Source organism: Triturus cristatus, chromosome 1_1 (genome assembly GCF_964204655.1).
Source record: "Triturus cristatus chromosome 1_1, aTriCri1.1, whole genome shotgun sequence".
NCBI classification, from domain to species: Eukaryota; Metazoa; Chordata; class Amphibia; order Caudata; family Salamandridae; genus Triturus; species Triturus cristatus.
In genome coordinates this window covers 80,026,570-80,048,880 of record NC_140579.1, presented here as the reverse complement: position 1 = coordinate 80,048,880, position 22,311 = coordinate 80,026,570, and the positions used below count along the sequence as shown (strand labels likewise).

At 45.9% G+C, this 22,311-nt stretch overlaps 1 protein-coding gene across 1 annotated transcript in view; it reads right to left on the bottom strand.

Moving 5' to 3' along the window:
• Window positions 1–11,553: 11,553 nt before the first annotated feature.
• Window positions 11,554–22,311, bottom strand: part of LOC146869501 (FACT complex subunit SPT16-like) — a 384,361-nt gene continuing 373,603 nt past the window's right edge. The window contains exons 11-17 of the mRNA XM_085601124.1: window positions 15,736–15,848; window positions 15,443–15,518; window positions 15,194–15,363; window positions 14,429–14,558; window positions 13,987–14,125; window positions 13,064–13,141; window positions 11,554–12,473 (exon numbers count right to left, since the gene is read on the bottom strand). Coding sequence (XP_085457250.1) covers window positions 13,101–13,141; window positions 13,987–14,125; window positions 14,429–14,558; window positions 15,194–15,363; window positions 15,443–15,518; window positions 15,736–15,848 — 669 coding nt within the window. The 3' untranslated portion in view covers window positions 11,554–12,473; window positions 13,064–13,100. The remainder of the gene's footprint in view (window positions 12,474–13,063; window positions 13,142–13,986; window positions 14,126–14,428; window positions 14,559–15,193; window positions 15,364–15,442; window positions 15,519–15,735; window positions 15,849–22,311) is intronic.

Below are 22,311 nucleotides of genomic sequence, written 5' to 3'. Positions count from 1 at the left end.
AGAAAATTCTTCAAGCTGCAAAACTACACCGACAGATAAGCTGTAAGTTTTACAGCGTGACTTTTCTGGATTCACATGCTGTGCATAGACTTTGTAGCGGTTTGCTATTCTTGTGGTGGTTGGGTGGAAGATGAGCGCTGGTTTGTGAATATATGTTGTAAGACCTTTTGTCATACTTGTGTTTCTTTATTCATTTCAATGTCCACGCAGTAATGTTTTGTGAACGTGTGCACTGAAGACCATGTTGCTGCTTGGCAAATGTCTTGAATAGGAGTATTCGCTAGAAAAGCGACTGTTGCTCCTTTTTTTCATGTTGAGTGAGCCAGTGGGGCTCCTTGTAATATTTGACCTGCCTGTTTGTGGCATAGCTGTGTGGCTTGTGCAATCCATATTGCAATGGTATTTTTGGTTACTGGTCGTCCGAGAAAACTGTTGGCAAATAATAAAAAGATTTGCTTTGTTTTTTTGTATGCCTTGGTTCTTTCCATGTAATACATGACTGCCCTTCTGGCGTCCGGAGTGCGCAATGCCCTTTCTGCTTGTGATTTTGGCTTTTGAAAGAAGCTTGATATTTGTATTGTTTGGTTTATGTGGAACCTTGATACCACCTTTGGCATAAAGTGTGGATCTGTTCTCATGGCAATTCTTTATTTGGAAGTAGGGCTCTTGCAGTGTTAGCGCTTGCAATCCACTTACTCTACGGAGTGATGTAAGTGCCACTAAATACGCAGGGGCAGATTTATGTTGCCTGGCGCATCTCTGCAAATCAGCAGAGATGCGTCAGGAAAGATGGGGCACGCAAGTTTACCCTTGCGCCATCCATGATGCGCCGCATTGTAAATGCGGCGCATCATGGCGCAGGAATAAACAGATGCTTGTCACATCTGGGACGTAAAGTTGGCGCTGTGCTGAAGTTGTGTCGCGGACGCGACGCAACTCCAGCACTCTTCCAACTTGCCCTATCTATAACGTGGTGCGTCAAGCCTTACGCCTGCTTCAAGCAGGCGCAGGGTTTTGACGCATCAGCGTTGGAAAAGTGACTCAGTGAAATCTTGTAGAGTCACTTTTCAGGGGCGTTCCTGCGACGGAACGCCCCCACTGCATAGAAACGCCCACATGAAACCTGACGCAGGTTTCATGTCGCGCAGGGCTTTACACCGTGACGCATCTCCATAGATGCGTCACGATGTAAATAGGGCGCAATATGGCGCAGGGTTTACGCCGCTGCTGCGTCACAAAAGTGACGCAACGGCGGCGTAAAAGTGGCGCAAGTTGAACATAAATCTGCCCCGCAGTCTTTAGTGTGAGCATTTGCAGCGTTGCTTTGGAGTGGTTCGAAGAGTGCTTTCATCATTTGAGCAAGCACTACATGGAGGTTCTATGCAGGTGCTGGCATCCTCTTTGGGGGCGCTATCCTCTTTGCTCCTTCTAGAAATCTTTTGACCACATGGGATGTGAAAAACCTTTCCGTTTCGCCTCTTGTGTACGCAACAATTGCTGCTAAATGTACTTTTATAGAGGTGCAGCTTAGTTTATTCTGTAGTAAATACGTTAAGTATTTTAGAACTGTTGATTCATTTGTGATCTTCCTTGAACGTTGTTCCTTAAGGCACCATTGAGAGAATCTTTTCCATTTTGCTGTGTAACACTTCCTTGTTGAAGGTTTCCTGGGCTCTCGGAGCACTGCCATTGTGCTCTCTGGAAGTTTGAGGGGAGTGAATTCTAAGTCTTCAGGAGCCAAGCCGTCAGACTTAGGCTCTCTGTCTCTGGGTGTAGTACCCTTCAGAGGTCCTTTCTCTTTGGAAACTTGTGCATTGATCCTTGAGTTATCGCCATTATCTGTGAGAACCAAGTCTGTCTGGCCTAAGGGGTACTAGGAGTACTCATGTCATGTGACTGAGCCTGCATTTGTTGATCACCCTGTGTAGCAGTGGTATTGGGGGCAAATATCCCTGAGCAGTCTATCCATAGCGCATTCCCTAGGGACTGTTTGCACAGTTGTCTGGATGCAAAGTGTTGGCATTTTGCATTGTGGGGAGTTGAAAATAGGTTAATTTGCTGGCTCCCCACTTTTTGAATATCTTTTGCATCGCCGATTGATTAAATTCCCACTCGTGGGATGCTGATGTCTTTCTGCTCAGCCTGCCTGCTTCCACATTGCCCTTTCCTGGTAGATGTATTGCTAGTATGTCTATTCTCCTTGGGATCGCTCATCTCCATAGTTGTCGGGCTAGGGTTGAGAGTGTTAAAGACTGTGTCCCTCCTTGCTTATGTAAAACATGGTGGCTGTGTTGTCTATTTGTATTAACACCCTTTTCCTGTAGTGCTCTTTCTGAAAGGCTCTTAGGGCTAGGAACACTGTTTTTAACCCCAGTAAATTGATGTGTTTTACCGCATCCTGTTTTGTCCACAGTCCCCTTACTTCGAGGTTGTTCATGTGCGCTCCCCATCCTACCTGGGAAGCATCTGTTGTGAAGGTCACTGTTGGAGGTGGTTGTGTTAAAGGTCTGCCCTGTGCTATGTTTTTCCTGTTCCACCATGTCATCTCTTGATGAACTGTCTGTGTGACAACCACTAGATCCTCCCAACTCCCGGTTTGTGACCATTGTCTTGAAGCCATTCCTGGAATGGTCTTATGTGCAGTTGAATGTTTGGGACTAGATGAATGCATGAAGCCATCATTCCTAGTGGCCTCTCACCGTCCTCACTGTCAGAGCTTGCCCCTTGTGGTAGAGATGCGTCTCCTTCAGTAGTGCTAATGTTTTTTTCCTGCTTGGGAATGCCTTCCCCAGTATTGTGTTGATTTCAGCCCCCAAGAACATCTTTACTTGCTCTGGTGACGATTTGTCCCAGTGTATTGAGAAACCGAGATGGACCAGTGTCTGTATGACTTGCTGTATATGTTTGCAGAGATTGTAGGGAGCTTGCTCTTACTAACCAGTCATCCAGGTATGGGTAAACATGAATTCCTTGCCTTCTTAGGTGGGCAGCTACAGCAGCTAGGCATTTTGTGAAGACTGTAGCACCTTGAATTGGTAGTGTGTTTGTTGATCACACATCTTAATAGGCCTTTGTGTCTCCTGTTCATGGGAATGTCCAAGTACGCGTCCTTTAAGTCTATAGTTGCCATGTAGTCTCCTGTTTGTATCTTAGGTATTACCTCTTGCAAAGTTATCATTTAGAATTTTTGTGTTTTTATGAATTTGTTCAGGAACCTTAGGTCTAGTATTGGGCGTAAAGTTCTGTCTACTTTTGGAATGAGGAAGTACGTGGAGTAAATTCCCTTGCTCCTTTCCTTGTGTGATACTTTCTCTATTGCCTCCTTGTTCAGAAGATCTTGTGCTTCTTTGACCAATTGAGATAATTCTTTTGCTGAATGCACCTTGTTGCTTGGAGGTTGTTTTGCAAGCTCTATGCAGTAACCGTATTGTAATAGGTTTAATATCCATTTGTCTGAGGTGATTTCCTTCTACTCTTGGAGGAAGCGTGTTAACCTGCCTCCTACTGGTGTAACATGTTGGAGGAATTGTTTGCTTATAGGGCCATGATCTTGTTTTGTGCTTGTAGCAACCTTTGCGGCGTTGTTTGAGGGTAAGCAACTGTGAGAGATTGGCCTGGCATATGCTGGTCACTAGTTATAGTGGCCACCTTGCACCAGTCCAATTCGACTCTTATGATAGATAGGTTTAAGACAACCTTTTAAAGAAAGCTATCCTAGTGGTAGCTGTGGAGAGCAGCCTTCAGGCTAAGTCTCAGAGGAATGTAAAACAGCTTGTTTTACCTTATAATCTCTTGAATTACCAAATGAAAGGACACCAAACAGGTATATATATATATATCAAATATATATGTATTTATTTCTAAACACACTCTACTAATCTCTTAATGAGATTAGAAGTCAGGAACACATTCAAATATCAACGTTTCACAATAAATTAAGCACAAATATGGCTGAGGCCCTAGGGGCGTACCAGACCATATACTAAAAAAGAGGTTTAGGAAAGTCGACTTGCAAGGGGACAAGGCCTAGGGCCTGTAGAATCACTGGGGCTTCACTAATGCAGCAGAAGCAGGTAAGTAAAAGACCCACGGGAGACGCGTGCAGTGTGAGAACACAGCCACTGGTTCCCTGTTGATTTCAATGGAGCAAGCCGCGGTTGGAATTTTAAAGTTTTAGGGTACTTCAAGGAAGTCTACAAGCAAGCCACTTACAAAGTAAGTAATTCGACGGCCAACACACACTAGGGCAACGGAGTGCACGAGTTACCTCACCCAGGGAAGCCGGGTGCATAGGTGTCTTTTGGTGTTGGGTCGCGTCACTGTTTTCTATGGAAACCAAAGAAGATTTGCTGCTTGCGAAGACTGAAGAAGTGTCCGGTGGAATCCAGGGCTGCACTCGACAATAGTGCACGGTACCCGGGTATTGCTGTTCCTCGTCACTCGTGGGGTCCACTTGCCTCAGCTCTGCTGGGGACTCACAATGGCCGTCGAAGTTAGGAAATCCACTTTCGGGGCTGCAGGAACTTCAGACTCCGGCGGGAGCGGGAAAGTTTGCGACCGTTGATTAGAGTTGTTGGTGCCTGCCAGGCAGGGGAGTCACTCCTTGACTCCAAGGGAGATTCTTCTCTCTTCCAAAGGTAGTGGAACGTCGAAGGGCCAGGATTCTTCTTGTAAAGCATCGTCCAGGGATATCTACTTTGCAACGGCAAGGTTTCCCTATCTTATACTGAAGGTAGGGGAGGGACTAGCTCTATGACCACTCCTCTGGGAGGGTCAGGGTAGGGGGTGGTTACACCCACTTCCCTTTGTCCAGTTTCGTGCCAGAGAAGGGACAGGTAGCCCCTGAACCGGTTTGAGCTGGCATATGCACAGAGGAGCCTACTGCTCCCCCAGTGCAGGACTTCAAAGCACTCTAGAAGTGCACCCACCCAGCCCCAATACACTAAATCCTGTCTGGAAGGTGGTGACACCTCCTTGTGACAGGATGCCTATTGTTGGGCCTCCTCCACTGCAAGTTTGTCAGCAGCAGGAGGGTAGCCTTGTGTCTGTGCTGGTAGCATTCATTTTGTGATGCCAGGGCTCTTTCAGATTTCTACGGTGTTACCACAGTAGGTATATGTCGTCCCCTCTAGAAGGTGTGGGGGTATGATCCCAAGTTGTTTGACACCAAACACGACATGTTTTGATGCAGTCATTCCAAAGTTAGCATTTACCGGTAGGTTATAATGCACTTAAGAGTATATGGTTTAACCGCATCCTGCCCTCAGGATTGATAGGGCCTGCCATAGGGGTGGCTGATAGGTTTATATGTGTGTGTATGGTGAGATATAGGAACTAACACTACCTCACCCAGGCTGCAGTAGCAGGCCTGTGGTGCCAGATTGAGTCTGCTTCCCAAGGTGGCATAATACATGCTTCAGCCCCTGGTAGGCCTGTGAAGTACCTATGCCCTTGGTACCTAAGGTACTATATAGTAGGGGGCTCATAAGGTACCACAGTTTCCAATTACTAGTGCATCTAATATGCACACCAGTCATTTAAGGGAGTAAGCAGATAGGCTGGGGTCCTGGATAGCAGGATCCCAGCCAGACTAGTCAAACACCATTCAAACACCAGGAAAAAAGTGGGGGTAACCATGCAGTCAGATTCCACCTTCCTACAGCAGCCTTTGGAGTGAAGTCACTTGGAGGTGATTTGAGGTCCCCCTCTTTGCGGTTGGCCTCTCCCTAGAGGGCACCCTCGAAAGGATTGCTTCCCATGTTGGTATTGCCAATTTTGTTGTTCACCCTGTTGTTGTCCGTGGCTTACTCCTTGGTAACCTTGCTGAAAGGTTTGGTGCGAGGTTGCAGGTTTCCCCTGCCTGTTGGTCTCCATGAGGGTGTGCCTCTAGGCATGCCTCTGAATTGTAGTGCCCCCATAGACCTTGCTGTTTCATTGTCCTTTTTTAATTGGTTTAATTTCGCGTCCACAACACTTCAGAATAGCTGTTCACCATTGACGGAGAGTTTAGGATGTTGTTCTGTACCTCTGGCTTGAAACCTGAGATTTGCAGCCAGGCGTGTCTTCTCTCAGTAACCCCGATCATCATCCGGCTGCTAGATGTTTCTGCAGCATCTAGGGCTGATTTTAAATATGTTTGCGCCATGTTTTTTCCCTCTTCTACTAAGTGGTTTGCCCTTCTTTGGAACTGGTCTGGCAGGTGTTTTAGTAGCTCTGCTGATATGCATGTCTGTTGATCAATTCATTTGAATTTGCGATGCGCCACTGTATTGCTGCACTTCTTTCCACCTTTCTTCCCATGAGATCAATTCTCTTGCTCTCCTTGTCTGGTGGTGGGCCAACATTAGAGGGGACATTAGCTCTCTTCGAGCTGTAGAAGTAATAATTGAGTCAGCTGGTACCAACCCCCTGATGTACATAGGTGCCTTGGAGGAATGCGTGTACTACTTCTCCCCTCTTGGTGTGACTGCTTTGCATGTGGCCGGTTCTTTAGAGGCTTCCTTACCCTGGTCTAGTTCACTTGGCAGCATGGGAAGGAATTGACTCTTTGTCTGGATAGGCAGCAAGATTTCCAGTAGAAAACATGATTGGGGCTTTTCTTCCTCCAATTGCACTACATAAGTATCTGCTGCTTTCTTTATGACTTGGTTGTACATCCCAATGTCATCTGGTGGTGAAGGCCCGATGGATATGTATCCACCACCTTCTGGTGATTCGGCGTCAAGATCTTGCCACTGTAGGTCTTGAGCCTCAGAGGTCACCAAACCCTCTCAGGTTTGATCCTCTTCATCTCCTTCGGCTTCGAAAAAGTATTCTTCTTTGTCTTCTTCGACGGGTTCTGGAGTTGTTGGCAGCTCTAGTTCCTCAACCTCCTTCTCGTCGGTCGAACTTTTCAGTGGAATTTTGGATTCCTTCATTTTCTTGTCGAAATCTTTTTTGCATTGCAAGACACTCGCCATTTCGGCTTCGAGCCTCTTCTTTTTCTTTTCCATCCGGGACGCGAGTGTTTCAGCGTCGAGATTTTCTGCCTTTCTTTTCAAGCTGGACGTAGCTGTCGAAGCTTGTTTTACCCTCTTTTTTCAATGTTGAGTCCTTTTTGTAACTACCTTTCAACAAGTTAGTCCTTTCTAGGGTTTCGCCGTCTCGGAGTACTCGTCTATGGAACTAACGGACTGTTTGTCCTTGGACGCCCTTGCGGTCGTCGAATGCTTCAACGCCGAGGCTCTTTTAGAGGACTTAGAGTCACTCTTTCATGGGTCGCATATCTTCTTCAAGGTCAATGGTTGTCTTACCTCCTTCAGAGCTTTCTTTTTGACCTCTACGACTGGGACGTACACGTCCTCTTCCCCTTCAGGCCCTTCAGCGACGTTGTCCTCCTCTTCGCTGGAGAGGCCCAGGTTTCGTAGCGATGGTGGTGGGCCTTGACCGAGCATGTTGTAATTTGCTCTTCTCTGTCGCTCTCTTACCCTCAAAGTTTTTGGGGTGAAAGCCGAGCATGCGTTGCCGTCGCTTCGGTGGTCCAGCGGCAGGCAAAGGTTGCAGACCGGATGCTGATCCTTCTGTGCGTACCTGTGGTGACAATTTTCGCAGAACTTGAATGGTGTCTTGTATATTACCGCGCACAGGGAGCCCCCTGCATGCGCATTCTTCGTATGACGTTGAAGTCTTGTATTTTACTCTTCGCAGCGCCCCGGCTCCTAGACTCTAAGACTGGTAGGTCGAAGAACTTCTCCTGTTTTGTAGACTATTTTCATCGATTCATCTCTCCAATCTTCAGGAGCTCCTTCCATATCGATCCAGACCCAACGGCGGAAAAAAGAATCTGTAGATGGAGAGCAAAGGTGGGAGCTTCCGGAGGAAACACATCGACGTCACAGAAGGACACCAAACAGTGACATGTAGACACCCACCAACAACAACAACAAAAATAAAAATATACTACGATTCCAGACCCAACCAATAGATGGCGGAATAATGCACAGCATGTGAATCCAGAAAAGATTCACGCTGCAAAACTGTTTGTTGTTGGGGAAGTACGGGGAGTGGAACCTCTACCTCTTCTCTCGCCATTATTGCCTCGAAACCCACCTTGAAAGAAACCTCTTGAAGAGGGTGACTGACTTACCTCTGTATGATGTTGAGGTGTTGTCTGTGGATGTGTTTTTGGTGCCCCCCCCCCGTAGAAGGAGTGTCGAAAAGAGTTCCAATTTGATGAGGACTGCAGAGCTCCCATAGATTTAGCGACACCTGTGTCCTTTTTCATCTTCTCTAAGGAAGTGTCTACCACGGGACCATATAGATGCTCTTTGTCAAAGGGTAGATTTAAAGTAGAAGCCTGGACTTCGGGTTTGAACCCTGTAATTCTGAGCCAGGTGTATCTCATTAGCAAGACACTGGTGTTAACTGCGGAAGCGGCAGTGTCAGCTGCGTCTAAAGCGCATCTAATGGAGGTGTTAGAAATCAGTTTCCCTTCCTGAACTAGGTCGTGTGCCTTGGTATTATGTTCGTCAAGTAAAAATTGGAGCAGTTAGTCATAATACGCTCTATCATATCTGGCTAAAAGAGCCTTAGCATTGGCAATACGCCAGTGATTGGCTGCTTGCGCAGCTACTTCCCCCCCCCCCCCCCAGAGGCATCTATCAATTTAGATTCCTTGTCTGGGGGAGGGGCATCTCCTAACGTTTGTGAGTTTGCCTGTTTAAGGCGTTAGAAACTAGTAAGGAGTCTAGTAGTAATTAACCCTTGATTTAAACTGGATCTGTAGGTGCCAGTTTATATTTCTTGTATACCCTTGGTGTAAGAATTCTTGCATGTACAGGATCTTTAAAAATGTTGTCTACATGTTTAACCCCTTGAGTGCCCATGACGAGATGGTCTCGTCATGGGCCGCGGTTGCGCTGTGCCCATGACGAGACTACCTCGTCATGAGCCCCGCCCGCTAATGAAATGCCCGGCACAGGGCGTGGAAAGGGCGGGGCACTCAAGGGGTTAAGCATACCCTTAAGCATGGGCAGTCTATGAGTGGATTTTTGTGAAGAGCTTAAAGTTTAAAACAGAAAATCCTCCTCATGAGACTGTGAAGCTGAACTCCACGATATTCACCAGCTCTATTTAATAATTCTATGTACCCTACATTATCATCTGGTGGAGAGGATTTTGAAGGGTGTAAGTCTGGGTCATTGTCCGTTTTTGGATCCGTATTGTAATCATTCCAAGGAACAGGACTATTGTCATCTGCTCCATCCCCATCCTGGTTGTCAGGTGGTTGTGGTGAATGTGTGGGTGTTAAGCAAATTTGGGTTAGGTGGGGAGGAAGGTGATGGGAGAAGGGTTAGTACCAACACTTTTCCTTTTAAGAGGAATGTGATAAGTGTCCTCAGACTCTGGATTGAATTTAACTGGCAATTTTGCATGAATATGTCCAGTTTTAGAATTAATGACCAATTCTTTTTGTTTGGGGTCCGGGTTGGAAGGTGGGACGTCTAAAATATGTTCCTTGGTTGGAGAAGGAGCTGTTTTCTCTTTCGGTGCCAACATTTTTGGAGCCGGTGTTTTCGGTGCCGAAGTTTTTGGACCCGAAGAGGGTTCTGGCATCGAAAGGATTGTCGCTAGAATCTGTTTCGGTCCCGAATGTTGAGGCTCGGTGCACGATTGGGGCCGACTTAATCCCGAGCCGGAAGGCTTTGGTATTTGTTTCAGAGCCGAGCCGAAAGGCGTTGGAAACCTGTGCTCGGTGCAGACCTTGGCCCGAAGGCAGAGGAGGAACCGAAGCCTTTTTCTTGGGCTGCGTTTGGGGCAAGTGAGCATCAGTCTCATAGTACGCTGACCCTGCAGAATGTCTTCCTCCATGTCGTAGTCGACTTCTGACAGGGAAATGGGATGTCTTCTTCTTCGGCTCCTTGCGGGTCAAAGACATCGTGGTTGGAATCTTCTCTGGAGAGATCCGGAGCAGAGCCGCTATGTTGTTGATACATTTCGTAACGTCGAGCCAGACGGCCACAGAGAATTTTCTTGCATCGAAAGGATCAGCATGTGTCGCAGTCTTGTTCATCGTGTTCCAGAGACAGACACAAGTTGCAGACTTCGTGGAGTCGGTGCGCGGGTACTTGGTGCAGCACCCAGAACAGATTTTAAATAAAATCCATTCCAGCGACAATCCGCTTCAAGCGAGCTGACCCGTCGCGGCTAGGCCCAACTGCCTTCCACCAAGTTTCCGATATAAAGAAATTTTCTGAGTCGATATGATACGCGGATAATGGGAAACGGGATTGAATAACAATGCTATCGAGGGTAAGTGGATTGCGCACTGAGGGGAACGCGAGAAACGGTGTCAAACCAGAGCGCAGCAGTTCACGTCCGAACCAGATGGCGGAAAAAAACAGTTTTACAATGGAGTCGATGCCTATGCGCACTATCACCAAAAGGAAGAGTCACCTACCTTGTGACTGGAAATACGTCTTCGAAGAAAAACAAACTGCAAACATCCTGATCCAACACTATATGGTAGGAGTATGCAAAGCATGTAATCTACAGCTCAAATGCCTCGAACAAAAAATACCTAAATATTTTTGATACAAACAGATTGGTCTGAGTTCAGCCTTACTGCTCGCCCACACTACCACAAATAGAGAGTAAGGTGCTATTTACTTTTACCTCTACCTACCTTTAGGGTTTTACTGACTGGGCTCTGTCCACACTGTACCTCATTTTGTTATAGTATACACAGAGCCAGCTTCCTACAGCTGTTGACTGATTGGAAGCCAGGGAGTCCTTCCCGGTGTAGTAGTTGATCTTCCGATCTTCACTGTTTTCCCGTAGGCCATGTGGCATCGAATTCTGCAGAGCTTCGACACAGTTCGTTTGAGCCCAATGGCGGGAAAAAACTTTCTAAGGAACAAAGGGTTTGACATGCGCAATGACTCAAGGGGGTGGAGAAACAAGGTCATAAAACCTCCTGAAGGGACAAACATCTTGCAGAATCCAGGCCCAACACTATATGGCAGGAGTATGCATAGCATGTGTATCTGCAGCCAACACATGCTACTATGCTAATTTATAGCCTCTGTTGCAATTTTATATGCACGGAGTTACCCCTACACAAGCCCCAATCGAGGAGGCTCCTGTGGTTACACTACTACAACAGAAGATTGAATAGCGACACAATGACACAGCAGGTCAAAACATTATCGTCACAAGTATGGCATACCACCACAGGCAGATTACACACAACTTCAATATCTTAACAGACAACAGCTAAAAGAAAATTGAAAAAAGTAAACATACAAAAAAATATTTTGTCTTTTTGGTTTTCCAAAGTTCGTAAAGTCTGTTAATCACTGCTAAGAGAAAGACAAAAATAAATTTAAAGTCCAAGACCTTCCCCGACTACAAGAGAAACACCCAGACTACCCACTTTTACAAATAAAAACCCAATAGAGGTTCAAAACATACTTTCTGCTGGCCAAGACTATAGGTGGGGCACACAGCAGGGTGTGCATATGAAGGGAATATGAGAGCAGAGAAGGCATAAAGGAAAGGCTACATATCTTGAAGTAAAATAAAATAAACTCAAGTTATTTATTTTCAAGAACTTATAATAGGAAAACGTGGACCTGCTGATAAATATCACAAAAAAGGAATATTTTACATTTAAAAAACATCTAAATCGACAGGAAACCAAACTAGAGCTGTATGGGGAAGTTCACACCCTTCCCAGAGAATCACTTCATTAACTCAAGAAACTGAGACAGTAAGGTGGGGACCCACTCATACACAAACACAAGGCCTCCATGATGTAAGACCAATTGCTTCTAGTGCCCACAACAAAATCAGGGAGATACTGGATTTTAAGGCGTATGACAAACCAGGTGGAGGGAGGCGTAAGAAGTTTTTTATACAAGTGTTGAGGCCAGATGAGGCTGAAACATATCCCCTTGAACCAGTAGAAAGGATGTACACTCTTAACCTTTTTCCCAGTGATAAAAAGGTAGTGTCCTGTGCACAAGGATAGTGCTTCCCTTCCTTCAACTGGTCCTGCCCCCAGTTAAGAGCTCAGGTCCATCCTGGAAAGTTCTTGGCAGGAAACAGCAGCTTAAACTAGGTTCTCCAGGAGCAGCATCTGTAGTTTAAGAACATCCCGAAATGAGAGGCGTGTTAGTAGGTGGGCTGGGTGTCAAGACAGGGTAGGCTGGCTGTTGTTGAAGGTAAGAAAGATTGGTCCATGAACACATTGTGAGAAGGATGAAAAATGCCACAAAACAAGTTCAGCAAAATGTCTTTCCATGTAAGATGTTTGTTTGAGAAGAGGGTGCACAGATATTGTGGTACGCAAGAATGAGTAGGCAAAGAAAGGAGGAGACTTCACTTCTTCTTCTTCTTGGCCGGTGATACGCTGACAGGGCCTGAACTCTTCCTCTTCTTACTTTTCTGAGACATTTGCTCCTCTTCTTCCTCGTACCTGCTCTCGCGATCAGCTGATAAGCAAAGATGAAATGAGTCAATTCAAACTAAGACTGTACTCTATTGAGACTCACACACATTCTTCTGCCTCACCATAGGAAGCTCTCCACATATATGTGGAACACACAGCATTCCCTAGCTCTTTCCTATTCACATACATCTCCAGGATCCTTTCAGGATGACACTCTTAGTTTTATAGATGAATGGAATCAGCCAGACAGCACCTCAGAACCAATACAACCGACGCTGCAAAACAGCCTGTAGGACAAATGCTCAAACACTTCCAGTCTCACTTGATCTTTCGAGGTGCTCTATTAGTAAATGCCCAACAAGTAGTATGGTGGTGTACTGGTGGTTCGTAAACCCCCACTCAGTGCTGTGAGCTTGAGCTAGTATGTTTGGGAGGGCAAGAGGGTGCAGAGATCCGGAGGATGATGCTCCACTGGGTGACAAAGAACTTAATTACAGCTCTTTGGGAGAGAACGAGTGCAGTGAGAAATGATGCACCATGAACTGTGCTAGATGAGGGAGTGGTGGCGTAAAAACGTTCCTGGGTGTGGAGCTGGAAGACTTAAGACAGCCCACCATGTGGGTTAAAACTTACCTCTTCAGGCTTCCTCTTCCAGTTCATCCCAGTCTTTTCAGCTCTCTTCCTCACTGCCAATGGATTCTCTGCTGTAGACTGGATATGAGGTCAAAGAATGATTCCCCATCACCAATACATTCAAATCATCCCAGTCAAGCAATGCTGCATTTCCCCTACTAAACTGAAACTACACCCATCTAACGTAATCCACCATGCCCCCGCTCAAAGGAATGTCCCAGCCAAGCAATCCCATACCACAGCTTCCAAAAGTTCAAATTATCCAGACGGAAACGTGAATGCATGCCATGAGTGACAAACTCTTGCCCCCTGGACCTTCAGGGCAGTACCAAGTAAAAAGGCGGCATAGTTCCCTGGAACCTCACTGTATTTACAGGCAGCAGGAATCGAAGAGGAATGAGACTGGGCATTCAGACAAACCAACCAACCCTTCACTCTCCATCGGTTCAGTTCAGGTAGACAAAACACCACTCCTGTGTGTAGCGGTGTTATAGGAACATTGTGTCAGGGGAGAGGAGGGCGGCGCGCCTCTGTTTGGGAGGGCAAATTATTAGATTAGTTCACTACAGTTGGGGGAAGGCAAGAGCTTATTAAACAGAATCCTATGTAGAGATGTCCGGAGGTAAATTCTTTCACAGGAGAAAGTCACTACAGTTGGGGGAAGGCAAGAGCTTAATAAACAGAATCCTATGTAGAGATGTCCGGAGGGAAAGTCTTTCACAATCACTGCCCACAACTTCAAGCACCAGCTGCCCAGAAGCTGCCTAGAGATAGACAGATCTCACACAAGGATGCAGCCACTATAAAGGAGCACCCTGCTTAAAGACAACTAAAAGAACCTTGTATCAGCTGCTCAGAGAAACCTCTATTGGCAGGGCCTAGCCCCAACCATACAATTCAAGTGGTAAACATTGCACACATACCAGAGTCATCCTCTTCCTCATCTGAGTAATCCTCATCACTATCCTCCTCCTCTTCCTCATCATCATCATTATCTTCCTCAGGCTTGAATGTCTTGTCTTCCAGCACAGATCCTGAGCCATCTCCCTCAGCATCACATCCCTGTAGATCAAAGCATATGTCAGTGAATCGTTGGACACAATACAATTGCAATGATCAACCATCTTCTACATTACCTGACAGTGCAATTTGCAGCATTATCAAATCTGGAGGCTCAGGATTGGGTCTTTTCCTAAATCACAATTTTCTGCTACCCAGCATTCTGAACACATAGCTCAATTTCACTGTATGTACCACTCCCTTAACTTGCCTATCAGATCCACCCACCTTAATAAAAATTATCTCCAGAAAGGGACAGAATCTGTTTCCTTCTCAGATAGTCAAGAGTTCCCCCACTTAACTCACCTCGCCCACTGGCTCCAGAAAATCCCAGCCACCCGTCTCAAAGAAGCCCTCTAGATCATCGATGATGGTCTTCATGATTCTGGTCCAGTTAAGGGAGTGCACCCCTTCGGTGTACTTCAGATCGCAGGAGCTACAAATCATGAAAACAGACATGGGGAATGTGTGTTAAACAGTCTCCACTCCAAGGAAATCAGAGTTGAAAACACTGGAGGATAGCAGAAACTCGGTTACGTGTATATAGACTCAGCTACAATGGCAAACTACACTGAAAAGTTTAACCGTGCAGAATCAATGTGGACATGGTTTCAAGACCCCTAAGTGAGGTCAACTCTTCAAGCCATTGCCAAACAGCTGCAGCACAGATCAGAGTGTGTCTATTCCAATGTAATATTTTAGGTCCATCCCACCTTACAATACCAACAAACGTTTATAGACAACACCAAGAGGCAAGGGGCTTACGTTTCTGCCCTTCATCCCAGTACACTTTGTGGGACCGTTATCCAGCCTGCAACATGTTCGAGCTATGGCATTACTATTAGACCAAGAGGACATTTGAAACTGCGTTTGACTCAAGAGTTTCTAGGCTGTCGAGGCCAAAATATTACTAACAGGTGGAATGATGACGAGCTCAATTTGCATATGCATGTTCTCCCCTTATCTTGTTCTAGCTTTCAGAAGCCCGATGGGGACTTGAGGCTCCATTGAAACAATGCTGATGGAACTGGGCAACAAACACAGAGGAGAGGAAAAGGGACGAGCACTAACTTGAGCCATTCCTTGATGGGGTCGAGGGATGCAACAGGAATGGCATTGATCATGGTCACTTTCTTGCTGTAATTTTTGTAGACTATGACCATGTCGAAGTTCTTCAGGTGGGACTGAACTCGCTCAAAGTGCACAAGTTCCACCTCATCCAAGGTCACCACAAAAGGGGGCTGGGAAGAGAGAAAGAGACATATACAAGTAAGTACCTGCGCCACAGTATATATAAAGCCCTTGAGCACCCTCACTCACCCATTCTGTGGTGTTAACAAGGGCGCTGCTTGTAGGCTGGAGAAGACATCTACTCCTGTAGGGGGCGCCGTTGAACCTAGCACAGTAAAAGAAGGATAAGAAGCCAAGCCAAGGAAGGTGGGTTAGGACTGTGAAATGTATTTCGTAATAGTCCAAATTTCAAACCTTCCGTTCAGCCTTGCAACATGGAACCCAAAATGCACATTTTTAAGCAACAGGAGTTTAAAATCTATCACAGTACAAAAGTTCCAACACACTAGAGGGCACAGCGCAGGATTTGTGGACATTCTTACCCCAGTTCTCTGAAAGGGATTTCAAATTCCAGGTCCTCTTTATTCAGCGATTCCACCTTTTCTATGAAGTTCTTAAAAGCTGTTTTCAATTTGTGTCTCATCTCCCTTTCCATCTGCATTTAATAAACAGGCATAAAAAGAAAGTTAGAACCCATCCTAAGACAAAAGTTCCCATACACCGAGCAATGTTAAGAGACTGCCAACCTGTTTACAGGACAGATACATCTTCTGCCTGGGTGTATGAGAAATGGAGCCTACCCCAAACTTTTAACTACTTCAGAAGAATGGTAAGGTTGGTAGCAAGTGAGATACATTGAAAACAATCATGCTTCAGAACTATGAAGCGGGTACGAAAGGGGAAAGAAAACTTCAGGTATTACCTTGGCTTAGTACTGTACTTTTAATAATACAATTTAGGTTAGGTTTTTTTAGACAATTAATCAAGAGGTTACTGGGATGCATTAGCATGCAATACCCAGAACCCAACAATGAATCACTTCATAGTTCCAAACACTTATTTCTTGGGGGGTGGGATAAACACTGGGTAGAAATACATAGTTGTCTGAAGGAAGTAGAGAAGGCTGGGTCTCTTCTGAATCTACAATAAGGATAAGTTACTTACCTGTAACCCTAGTTCTCTTCCAGGGAAATGCTCAAAGTATTAAGCACTAAAATGTCCCACCCATGAGCAGGGACACCCGGAGCACGCAAATACAATAAAAAAAAAAAAAAGAGTATATATATATATATATTACCTACTGGCGGTCGCCAGTAGGTAGTTATAGTTAGGACCATGTTTCCATAGGAAATCCGCAACATTCTATTTGGAATAACTTTGGCGCCGGTCGACGAATCCTCGCGAAATTTTCAAAATAGGTGGGGCGCTACGCTCCGCTCCTACCCTGAAAGTCTCGGGGGGATTCGTCAAGCGGGGGCTGAGAAAAAAGGGGGGTCCGAAAACGCGTTTTTCCCATGCATTTTTCCATAGGACCTTTAGACACAGCTACAGCCCGAACGGCTGAACAGAGTTACTTGAAATTTGGCAGAGAGGTAGTCCTCAGGTCAAGGAAGTGCCTTTTGTAGGTCTGGTGTAAATCTGTTCAGTAGTTCCTGAGAAAATAGCATTTAAATCAATATATATATCTGAGCCAGCTTACGGTGCGCTTACCGTGCGCTTACGGTAAGCTTACCGTACGCGTACGGTGACGTGCGCGAGCGCGATTCTGATTGGCTGTTAGATCTTAGTAAACATTCGAATCGGTCGAAACCAGGAAGCGCCGTCCGCCATTTTCTCTCTCGCACTCTGCCTGGGAGAGGATAAACAAAGGGCAAAAACATATAAACGGACTGGTTAGACAGCTCCTAACCACCTGGCTTTGATGTATGTGTCCCCAAAGTACCCCCAAGGCCAAAAAATCATTTTTATTTTATTACGAAAAATCGCCGATTACGCTTACCATACGCGTATGGTAAAAATAAATTAATTTAAAAAAATTATCCACACTCTCCCCACCCCGTGTGCAAATGGTGCCCGCAGGGCACCATTTGTGCATTGCATATTAAATATTCTAAATGCACCGAGCGCCCACATTGCGCAGTCCATGCCGTGCGCGCCTCGCATTTTTTTTCGCAGTAACATTTGTTTTTTTCTCCCTTGTGGGTCCTTTAATTTATTTAATAAATGTGATTGTTACTTCTTTATTTTATTTTTTTATTTTTTTTTGCCGTGCGCGTACGGTAAGCTTACCGTACGCGTACCCCGCGATTTTTTTTTAAAATGTAAAATTTATTTTTCGTACTTTTGGGTCCTTCTTGGACCCCCTGACAAACACTAGGGGGTCTGCAACTCTCTTCGTTGCCCCCGTTTCACGTTCCCCACCTTTGTTTCTCAGTGCGAGAGACATAAAATGGCGGCCGACACTTCCTGATTTCGACCGATTTGAATGTTTACAGTCATGTAACCACCAATCAGAATTGAGCTCGCGCACGGCACCGTACGCGTACGGTAAGTTTACGGTAAGCGCACGGAGCGCGCTTACAGATATATATATTGATTTAAATGCTATTTTCTCAGGACCTACTGAACAGATTTACACCAGACCTACAAAAGGCACTTCCTTGACCTGAGGACTACCTCTCTGCCAAATTTCAAGTAATTCTGTTCAGCCGTTCGGGCTGTAGCTGTGTCTAAAGGTCCTATGGAAAAATGCATGGGGAAAACGTGTTTTGGGACCCCCCTTTTTTCTCAGCCCCCGCTTGACGAATCCCCCCGAGACTTTCAGGGTAGGAGCGGAGCGTAGCGCCCATTAGTTTTGAAAATTTTGCGAGCATTCGTCGACCGGCGCCAAAGTTATTCCAAATAGAATGTTGCGGATTTCCTATGGAAACAGGGTCCTAACTATAACTACCTACTGGCGACCGCCAGTAGGTAATATATACACACACACATATATATATACACACACATATACACACATACACGCTTGGGTAATAAAGGCTAAAAAAAAAACTAAATTACAGACTTTCATTCAAAATGAACCGGTCACATTGAACATTTCTGGAATACAGAAAATGAAATTTTAAAGCGCAAAACATGGCCTTTATTTGAAGGGAAAAAGGCAAGGGAATGAAAGGCATTGTTAGCCAATATGGCTGTATTGAAAACCGCAAAAGAGAAGAACGTATAGTTTCTTACCTGTCGGTGTAGTTTTGCAGTTTGAAGACTTTCTGGATTCACTATGCTGTGCATTATTCCGCCATCTAGTGGTTGGATACGGAACTGTTGTATGTTTTTTTTTTTTCGTGGCCCAGGTGCGCATCGACATACCACCATTTGGTGTCCTTCGTGACGTCGCAGTGCTTCATCCAGAAGCTCCCACCTTTGGTCGCCATCTTCGTATTTTTTTTTTCCCTTCTTTTTTAATAGTCTTCTTCCTGTTTTAATGGTCTTTCTCTTGTGTCATCTTTCTGGCAGAGGAGGGTGGGATCGCTAGTGAATCCAGAAAGTCTTCAAGCTGCAAAACTACAACGACAGGTAAGATACTATACGTTTTGCAGCGTGAATCTTTCTGGATTCACTATGCTGTGCGTTTGCTAGGTTTGTGATGGCTGGGTGGAAGACGAGCGCTGGTTACTGAATATGTGTTGTAAGACCTTCTGTCCCACTAGCGCTTCCTTGTTCATCTGAATATCTACGCAGTAGTGCTTAGTGAACGTGTGCACTGAGGACCATGTTGGTGCTTGGCAAATGTCTTGAATGGAATATGCTACTTACCAGTATGCATCTTTTCTTGGCATGTAGAGCTGCAGATCTACACACGTGTGAATAGATCGCCATCTGGTGTTGGGCCCGGATGTTTGCAGTTTGTTTTTCCTCTTGGAAAGTCTTTGGAAGTCACGAGGTCGGTGACTCCTCCTTTGGATCGTATTGCGCATGGGGTTCGGCTCCATCCTCAGATTGTTTTTCGCCAGCAGGGAAAGATGGAGCGTAGTAATAACAGTGAAGAAGCCCATGTGTGTAGTATCTAAATAAGATAAACTGGAACAGATACAGGCAGCCGGGGAGGCGGGTGGGCGTGTGTAGATCTGCAGCTCTACATGCCAAGAACAGATGCATACTGGTAAGTAGCATATTCCGTTCGAGGCATATGAGCTGCAGATTACACACTTGTGCATAGATTATACAGCAGTACCCAACCTTAGCGGCGACCACCCGTATCTGTTGCAGTGGTTTGAAATAATGTTTTGAGTACAGCCTGGCCCACACTAGCTTGTTGCTTAGTTTGCACATCTACATAATAGTGTTTAGTGAAAGTGTGCGGTGTTGACCATGTAGCTGCTTTGCAGATATCATCTAAGGGGATGTTCCCTAAGAATGCCATGGAAGCCCCTATTTTACGTGTAGAATGGGCTTTAGGGGGAACGGATAGCATTCGTTTTGCTTTGTGGTAGCAAATTTGAATGCATTTGACAATCCACCTAGCTATCCCTGATTTGGAGATGGGGTTGCCTTTGTGTGGTGGAGAGAAAGAGACAAACAGTTGTTCGGTCTTATGGAAAGGTTGTGTTCTCTCGATGTAGTAGAGTAAGGCTCGTTTGACATCTAGTGTGTGAAGAGCTCTTTCTGCAACGGTCTGTGGTTGCGAGAAGAATACTGGTAGTTCTACAGATTGGTTTAGGTGAAAGGGAGAAATGACTTTAGGGAGGAATTTTGGGTTGGTACGGAGAACAACCTTGTTATGGTGCATTTGTAGAAAAGGTTCTTGAATGGTAAGTGCTTGTATCTCACTGACCCTTCTGAGGGAAGTGATGGCTACAAGAAAAGCGGTTTTCCATGTTAGGAATTGAAGCTCACATTTGTGCAGAGGTTCGAAGGGAGGCCCCATTAGTCTTGTGAGAATGATATTTAGGTTCCACACAAGTGAGGGTAGCACTCTGGGGGGAATTATTCTTTTAAGGCCTTCTATGAAGGCTTTAATGGCAGGTACTCTAAAGAGTGATCGATGTTGCCTGTTTTGAAGGCAAGCTGCTACGGCTGCTAGGTGCAGTCGAATGGACGTGTAGGCTAGATTGCACCTTTGTAGGTGGAGTAAGTAGCCTATGATTTGTTGAATGGACACGTCCAGGGGATAGATGGTGTTGTTATGACAATAGACAACAAAGCGTTTCCACTTGGCGGCGTAGCACGCTCTAGTGGTAGGTCGTCTAGCTTCTCTGATGAGGTTCATACAGTCAGGTGGAAGATTTAGGTACCCGAATTCTAGGATTTCAGGAGCCAGACGCAAGGTTGAGCTGAGCTGGGTCCGGGTGTCTGATCTCTCCATGGTTCTGGGTTAAGAGGTGTGGAGAGAAGTGTAATTTTTGGTGTGGTACTACAGATAGTTCCAGCAGTGTGGTGTACCACGGTTGTCTGGCCCAAGTTGGAGCTACCAATATCAGTATGAGGGAGTGTTGTTGTAGCTTGCGCACCACTAGTGGAATCAGTGGGAGAGGCGGAAAAGCGTACGCAAATCTGCCTAACCAGTTCATCCATATCGCATTGCCTTTGGACAATGGGTGTGGGTATCTGGCGGCGAAGCTTGGGCATTTGGTGTTTTCGTGGGTGGCGAAGAGGTCTATCTGTGGATGCCCCCACATTTGAAAGTACGGGTGAAGAACTTGTGGGTGGAGCTCCCACTCGTGGATTTGTTGTGTCTGTCTGCTGAGCAGATCTGCCATAGTGTTTTGGACTCCTGGGACATGCTGAGCTAGGAGAAAGATTTTCTGGGGTATGGCCCATCTCCATATGCTCTGTGCTAGTTGAGAGAGCTGTGGTTAGTGTGTGCCGCCTTGTTTTTGAATATAATACATGGCTGTCATGTTGTCTGTGCAGATTAGGACTGCCTTGCCTGAAATCTGTGTTTGAAAAGATTTTAGGGCTAAGAAGATTGCTAGTAACTCCAGATGGTTGATATGGAGTAGCTTCTGTTGAGGCGTCCATTTGCCCTGCATGGTGAGATGTAATAGATGAGCTCCCCAGCCGGAGAGCGATGCGTCCGTTGTCAGTACTATCTGGGGAACCGGATCTAAGAACGGTCGACCTTTGGAAAGGTTTGTGGTGTTCCACCACTGCAGAAAGTGATGGGTGCGACCGTCTACCAACACCAGATCTGTTAATTGACCCTGGGCCTGGTTCCATTGGCGCGCTAAGCACTCTTGGAGAGGACGCATCTGGAGTCTTGTGTGAGGTACTATGAAGATGCAAGAGGCCATCATCCCTATTAGTTGCATGAACACTCGAGCTGGAAGGGAGTGTTGTGCCATGAATTTTGCGCGTAGAGCCTGAATGCTTGCAATCCTGGGGGGATTGGGGTAGGCTAGCGTTTTTGAGGTGTCTATGGTGGCACCGAGCTATTGTTTCACAAGGGATGGTTGTAGATGGGACTTTTCGTGGTTTACCGTGAAGCCAAGCTGGTGAAGTAGTTGGATAGTGGTGGACGTGTGTTGTACACACTGATTGTATGAGCTGGCTTTTATCAGCCAGTCGTCTAGGTATGAGAAGACATGAATGTGTTGTCTTCGCAGATGTGCTGCCACCACTGCTAGGCACTTGGTGAATACTCGTGGTGCTGTTTTGACTCCGAAGGGGAGCACTTTGAATTGGTAGTGTTGTCCGTCCACTACAAATCTGAGGTACTTCCTGTGAGCGTTGTGCACTGGAATGTGGAAATAAGCGTCTTTTAGGTCCAAAGTGGTGAGGAAGTCGTTTTGGGAGAGCAGCGGAAGTACCTGCTGAAGCATTACCATGTAGCCGCCTCTTTGGTAACCCCTTGTAAAGGTGGACTGAGTAGGGGATTTGTATGAAGTGGACGCGGTGTCTGAGGAGTAGCCTCTGGATGTGCTCCGAAAGGAAGAGCGGCGAAAGGAGCGTCTGGGAGGGTGTGATTGCAAGGCTCCCATAGATTTTGCCGTGTCAGTATCCTTTTTCATTTTTTCTAGGGCCTCATCCACTTTTGGGCCAAACAGATGTTCTTGGTCAAAGGGATGGTTGAGGACAAAGGCTTGTACCTCCGGTTTAAAACCTGAGATCCTTAGCCA